The 7,224-nt window shown below is 49.9% G+C and overlaps 1 protein-coding gene across 3 annotated transcripts in view; it reads left to right on the plus strand.

Moving 5' to 3' along the window:
* The window catches only part of RNFT2 (ring finger protein, transmembrane 2), a 45,913-nt gene that overhangs the window by 37,750 nt on the left and 939 nt on the right, over positions 1–7,224 (plus strand). For all 3 annotated transcript variants that reach the window (XM_015567556.1, XM_006754129.2, XM_015567561.1), the window contains 3 exons: positions 577–726; positions 2,355–2,420; positions 2,547–2,648. In XM_015567556.1, coding sequence (XP_015423042.1) covers positions 577–726; positions 2,355–2,420; positions 2,547–2,648 — 318 coding nt within the window. The remainder of the gene's footprint in view (positions 1–576; positions 727–2,354; positions 2,421–2,546; positions 2,649–7,224) is intronic.

Consider the following 7,224-nt stretch of genomic DNA (forward strand, 5'->3'; position numbering starts at 1 on the left):
TCTTGCCTGGCTGCCTGAGTCCCCAAGTCTATGTTCTTTCCCCAGACAGTACCCTGCCTCCTTGGTGACAGCAGATGATGAGCTGGGAAGGAGAGCACATGTCTTACCCCGTCCACCTCTTGGCCTGCCCTAACCTGCCTCCTGCGGTCCATCCTGCCCATGCCTCTGAGGGCTGTCCCGTGATGCCTGGGTCAGCCCTTGGAGGTGAGGGTGATCTGTGTGTGGGGCAGGGACTGTGCCCGACGTGTGGCTTTGAGCCCTCCAAGCCACAGAAGACACCAGGGAGGGACCCCGCTCCAGCTCTCTGCCAAAGGTGTCTGGTTTCTCCCTCCCTGAAATGTGATCCGTGGAGCCCTGATCTTCTGGGCCGGTGGGCAGCGGGTGAGGGCAGCGGGCAGGGGCCACGTCTCCCCGGCCATATCTCAGGCCCATTAGGAGCGGGCCTGAGTGCTTTCCAAAGCTGATTAATGGCCTGCCTGTGACCTGGAATGTCATTACTGCCCAGGCTGGGGGCCCCCGCTGGGTCCTTTGGGTCTTTACTGCTAATAATAATTGATGCTTTTCGTGTGGTTGCAGGGAAAGTTCTATCTGGTCATCGAGGAGTTGAGCCAGCTGTTCCGATCGCTGGTCCCCATCCAGCTGTGGTACAAATACATCATGGGTGACGACTCCTCCAACAGCCACTTTCTGGGAGGGGTCCTGATGATCCTCTACAGCCTCTGCAAGGTGAGGTGGCAGGGGTTGGCGGGCTGGAGGGAGGGCCTACGGAGGTCCCGTTCACTCGCTGCCCCCTGATAGCCAAGGGGAGCTTGGAATGATACCCTAATCTCTCTCTCTTAAATTGAGGGAAAATTCACACAACACAAAATTCAGTGACATGTAGCAGATTCGCAATGTTGTGCAACCACCACCTCTGTCTGGTTCCAAGACATTTTCATCCCCAAAAGGAACCCTGTACCCAGGAAGCAGTCGCTCCCCATTCCTCACCCCCACTCCCAGCCCCTGGAATCACTAGTCTTTCTACTTGTGTGGATGTGCCTGTTCCGGGCACTTCATATAACGGGAGTCACCCAGTGTGCGACCTTGTGTGTCTGGCTTCTCTCACTGAGCAGCATGTTTCCAAGATTCCCCCACACTGCGGCCTGTCAGGACTTCATTTCTTTTCATGGTTAAATCCACCCTAATTTATTGTCTTCTCTTTTGTAATCCTCACCCAAGGATATTTTTTCCATTGATATTTTAGACAGAGTGGAAGGGAGGAAAGAGGGAGGGTGGGAAGGGAGGGAGGGAGAGAGGGAGGGAAGGAGGGAGGGGGAGGGAGAGAGAGAGAGAGAGAGAGAGAGAGAGAGAGAAAGAGAGAGAGATCCTCCTCCTCCTGACTTTTTTATCGATTGGTTGCCTCCTGTTCTCGCTCCACCTGGGGCTGAGGATTGAGCCTGAAACCGAGGCATGTGCCCCTGCCTGGGAATTGAACCTGCGACACTTTAGTCAGTGGGCCAGCGCTCCAGCCACTGAGCCAAACCGGCCAGGGCCACCCTCATTTCTTGTCCATAAAGCTCACCACAGGCTAGCCTTTCACAGAATCTTCACAGCTCTTCAGAGTAGTACCACCATTGCTCTCATTCACCGGCGAGGAAGCTGAGGCTCAGAGGGAAGTAACTTGCCAGCGTCGCTCAGCCAGAGATAACAGCACGAGCGTCCACCCAGGCAGCCTGCTTGCAAACCATGCCGCTCTTAACCCCAGACCTCACTGCCCTGAATGCTCTTTCTGTTCCTGCTAAACGGCACACCGTCAGCTCTGCAGATCAGTTTGCGGTCCTTCCCTTCTCATCATTAGTACAAATCAGTTTCCCCCTCACAATAAGTACACCCTCCTCTTTCTTTGACCTTGGAGAATCCTGGGGAAGTGCTTGTGTTCTCGGTCTTTCTTCCCAGCAGGGCTAGCCAGGCAGTGCAGGCTGTGTCAGCCCATGGGGCTTATCTAGCCGACTGATCCTGATGGACTGGAAGTGGCTGACTGGAGTGCTAGATGGGGGATTATCGGCTCTGGCTGGGCCAGATGAAGAGTGTTGTGATCGATTAGCAATGCCTGCCCTGGGCTTGGGAGAGGAAAAGGCAGTGTACATGCCTTGTGTTTGCTCTCCTGGCCCAGGGACAGGGGAGGCTGTTGATGGAAGGCAGGAAGTCCAAAGCCAAGCAGAACTGGTGGGAAGGGGCAGTTTCAAATGGGAGGAAGTGCCATGAAAATGCTCAGAGGCAAAGACGAGGGGGGCAGCGAGGGCGGCTCGAAGGTGGTAAGCGAGATCCTGTACAATCCTGGATGCTTTCCAGCCATCACCCTGCTCTCCTTTCAGTCCTTCGACATCTGTGGCCGCGTGGGTGGAGTCAGGAAAGCCCTGAAGCTTCTGTGTACCTCGCAGGTGAGTCGGCTTCATGTGGTCCTGGCCAAAGTCACAGGAACTAGGAGCCAGGAGCCGGAAACAGGTCTCAGTGTGCTTCTCGGGGTCCACAGCTGTGTGTGTCTCTCTCTCCCCTCCCACAAACAGAATTACGGAGTCCGGGCCACTGGGCAGCAGTGCACAGAGGCTGGTGATATCTGTGCCATCTGCCAGGCCGAGTTCCGGGAGCCTCTGATCCTTATGTGCCAGGTGAGCAGGGCCGGGCAGGGGCATGAGAGGCTGAGGCTGGGGGACCGGCAGGCCCTGCCCCAGGCAGAAGTCTCAAGTGCCTTTCCCTTGACCAAACCTTGAGGCTCTGGGATGGGTCTTTGAGAACAGTGTGGTCCAGACTGGAGTCAGATCTGGGTTCCGATCTCAGCTCTGTCTCTCATTAGCTGGGGCACCTGGACCAGGTTACTTCACCTCTCTGAACCTCAGTTTCAATGTCAAAAAAGAAAAATTCACTAAGGCTTAGTGTCAGAATATCGTGATTGTGAAACCCAGCAGCACTCTGGACCCTAGGTGGGTCATTCCATCTCCCCGAGCCTTGCTTTTTCTCATTTACTAAATGGGTATCACAATAACATCTACTTTGTAGAGCTAATATTACGATTAAATGAGATCATCTCTGGAAAAAAACTAAATTTGAATTATTTAGTCATAGAAGTCGTTCATATATAATTATCATTATAATTAGATTTACCATTTGTTTTTATTATGATTACTTGTGGGTCACCAACCTATAGCAGTAAGTACTGGTTAGTCCCTTTAATTTTCTACGTGTATCCCCTCTCCTCCTTCTCCTCCTCCTCCTCCTCCATCCTCCTCCTCCTGACATCAGGGGCAAAGATGTCAATTCAGCAAATGTGTATGAGTCAAGCATCCTATCAGACACCAGGGAGGGGAGGCAGAGGGCACACAGACCCTGTCCCCTGCTCTGGAAGCTTGCAGTCCCTTGGGGAGACAGACACATACATAAATAACTATGAAACAAGGCAGGCGGTGATAAGTGCTGTGTAAGAGAGATTCATGCAGCGTCCCCGGGGACCAGGACAGATAGCGATGAGCTCGAGGTTGGAAAGGCCTCAGGGAGGAGGCATCGTCTGCAGACGAGAAGGAATCGAGAGCATATGGCTCCTCCCAACCACCACCTTCCGGGGGTGAGAAGACAGGAGGGGGGGGTCTTTTTTTGGCATCAGCAAAAAATTTTTGTTTTTGCTTTTGATTTGGGGGGATTATAGCTGGTTTGTTTTTTTGTTTTTTATTCATTGTATTTATTTTAAAATTGAGAATATATTTGCATGATCCAAAATCTGACTGCAGAATTCATGAGTGAGGAGTCATGACAACTGAATGCCATGTGGGACCCGGGCTGGATCCTGGCACAGAGAAAGGGCATGGGTGGGAAAGGCAGTCTGATGAACTCCTGATCGGGCCTGGCGTGTAGTCCATGTAGTCCATGGTCATGTGTCTGTGTGGGTTTCTTCGCTTCGACAAGTGCACTGTGGAGACGCAAGGTAACATTAGGGGAAATGGAAACTGGGTGAGGGGTATGTGAGGACTTCCTCTACTCGCTGCAACTTGTCTGTTAGTGTAAAATTATTCCAAAAGAAAAAGCTGCATTAAACAACGTTTTAAAGATGGAAGAAGGAAAGTGGTTGCAGGCTCCTGCCCTTGTCCCCAGCTCCCCAGTCCCCTAAACACCCCCACAGGCAATTACTGTTACCAGTTTCCTTTCTGTCTTTTCAGAGGTGCTTTGTAAGTGCATATAGATACACTGAACACGTCTTTTTCAAAATGACTTAAGTTGCAGCATATTCTACCCAAGCTGCATCCTGCATCTTCCCTTTTTGACTTGATACTCTGTCGTAAGAAATTGCCCCTTATTTGCCTATCATCCTGCTTTTCAGATAGACCCCAATTTGTTTAACCATTCTCCTCTGGGTGGGCATTGAGTAGCTGATAATCTTTTGTTATTACAAACTAAAGGCCTGGTGCATGAAATTCGTGCAATGGAGGGTGGGTTCCTCAGACCAGCCTGCACCCTCTCCAATCTGGGACCCCTCGGGGGATGTCTGACGGCCGGTTTAGATCCGATCCCTGTGGGATCTGGCCTAAACCAGCAGTCGGGCATCCCTCTCACAATCCCAGACTGCTGGCTCCCAACCGCTCGCCTGCCTGCCTGCCTGATTGCCCCTAACCGTTTCTACCTGCCAGCCTGATCACCCCCTAACCACTCCCCTGCCAGCCTGATTGATGCCTAACTGCTCCCCTGCTGGCCCAGTTGCCCCCAACTGCCCTCCCCTGCTGGCCTGATTGCCCACAACTGCCCTCCCCTGCCAGCCATCTTGTGGTGGCCATGTTGTAACCACATGAGGGTGGCCATCTTTAACTACATGGGGGCAACCATCTTGTGCGAGGGCATGACAGTCAATTTGCATATTACCTCTTTATTATATACGATGTGGCTGCCATGGGAGTTGAGAAATGGAGAGACTTATAGCACTTCCCTGGGCCCATTGTGTTGAGTAAATGATGAATCCTAGTGAAGCATGTAGAATCACACTGAGGACATGCTCAGGGTTCAGTAAATATTAGCTCTGCCCTAGCCAGTTTTGCTCAGTGGTTAGAGCATTGGCCTACACTGAAGGGTCCGGGGTTCGAGTCTGGTCAAGGGCACATACCTTGGTTGCAGGCTCAATCCCCGGCCCTGGTTGGAGTGTGTGCAGGAGGCAACCAATTTATGTGTCTCTCTCACATCCATATTTCTCTCTCTCTGTCTCTCCGTCTCCCTTCCACTGTCTAATAATCAATGGGAAAATATATATATCAGCTCTTATTGGCACGCCTTCCATTTCACACATGGGTGAGCGCTTGGCAGGATAAGTTCCTGGTGGTGGCATCACTAGGGCAGAGGTTATTGCTGAATTGCCCTCCATAAAGAGTGTATCCCAATGCCGAGTGTGACTGGACCTCTCGCTCCCCTCCCTGGCCAACTGCTGCGTTATCAAGCCTTTTTTGAGCTTCGCCAATCTGACAGGTGACAAACACTGTCTCAGTGCGGTTTTAATTTGCATTTCCCTAATTATGAGCGTCTTTTCACATGCTTCTGAGCCATCTGCATTTCCTTCTTCATAGCAGCAGTGAGTATTTGGGCCTGATGTCAAGGTGAAAGGCTTCCTTCTTTCTGCCAATCTCTTTAGGCTGTTTGTCTCTCTCCCATTCTTCTCCTGGTGCCCTGCTGTCTTCCCAGAGCTGGGTTAGAATTCCGGGGAGGGGTTGGACAAGACACCATTGCCCCGGATCTAGGAGCCACACCACAGCCAGTGGTGGTTGGAGCCCACCAGCAGGGCCGGCCAGGTTGAGCACATGGCTCAGGCCTGCTTTGCTGGTGAAAGGGCCTTGTTAATCCCAAATGCATTGAATGTCTGAGTGAAATGTTTCTTAATAAAGGCTTCCCTCATTTTCCTTCCCTAGACTAGTTCGTGCTCTGGATCTATGGCCTCATAGGTCCGATTTCCTTCGTGGCACTCATCCCAGTTGTCAGCTAGATAGCTAAGTAGGCTACTGGTTGTGTAAGGTGTGTCTCCTCTTTGTCAAATTGTAAGCAACCTGAGAGTGGCGACCATGCCTATCTTGTGTAAACGCAGAGTCACAATACTGACTTAGTAAATATTGGATGAATGGATGTATGGATGGATGGATGGATGGGGTAGATGAAATGGGATAGAAATGGATGGTGGCCAGGTGCAGGGGTGTGTGAGTGAGTGTGCAAAGATGGGTGGATAGAGTTAAAATTGTGTGGGTAGCTGGGTGGTTGGGGAAATGGATAGACAGATGGGTGAGGGAATAGGTGAGTGGATAGATGGGAGAATAGGTAGGTAGATGGGGAACTAGATGGGTGGCAGGTTGGAGAGTTATCTGGATGGATGGATCACAGGACAGATGGATGAAGAGCCCACTAGGCTAAAGGAAGATCCTGTCTCCCCCTCCAGCCTGGCATCTCAAGACAGAGAATAGACAATTGAATGTAATCATAACTATTACTGAGTAATCACCAGCACTTACAAAACACTTATTATTGGCCAGGCACTGTTCTAAGTGCCTTCTTTTTTATTTGTTATTTTTTTCCTTTTAAAGAACATTTTGTTAAGACTTTTATATTATTATCCCTAAACTCTTTATTTTGAACATTTTAAACCTACAGAAAAGTTGAAGGATAGTGCAGTGAACACCCTTTTATCCTTCACCTAGATTTACTAACCATTAACATTTTACTGTGTTTGCTTTTCTTGATATAAATTTATCCCCCTGAACCTGTTGAGAATAAGTTGCTGACATCTTGATTCTTCATCCCTAAATATTCCAGCATACATCTCCCAAGAACAAGGACATTCTGTCCCATAACCACAATTCCACTAGCACACATCCCCAAAATTTTAAATTGATACAAAATCCCAATATTCAAATTTCTCCATTTGTCTTCAAAACATCCTTCATAGTTAGGGTTCCCTTTCCCTTCCCCCACCCAGGATCCAATCAGGAATCATCTACTGCATTTGATTGTCACGTCTATAAGTGCTTTCAATCTTCCTAAAGGGAGAGCACTATTATCCCCATCTTACAGACGAGGAAACTGAGGCACAGGGAGGTTAAATCACTGGTCCAAGTTAAAGCCAGAAAGTGGCGGAACTTGTTAATGTTTCCAGTATCCCTGTGTTTCTCTTAACCCCTGTGGTCTGTTCTCCACCCAGCTGCCAAAAGGATCTTTTATTAAAAAAAAAAA

The sequence above is a fragment of the Myotis davidii genome, unplaced genomic scaffold (genome assembly GCF_000327345.1).
Source record: "Myotis davidii unplaced genomic scaffold, ASM32734v1 scaffold1330, whole genome shotgun sequence".
NCBI lineage: Eukaryota > Metazoa > Chordata > Mammalia > Chiroptera > Vespertilionidae > Myotis > Myotis davidii.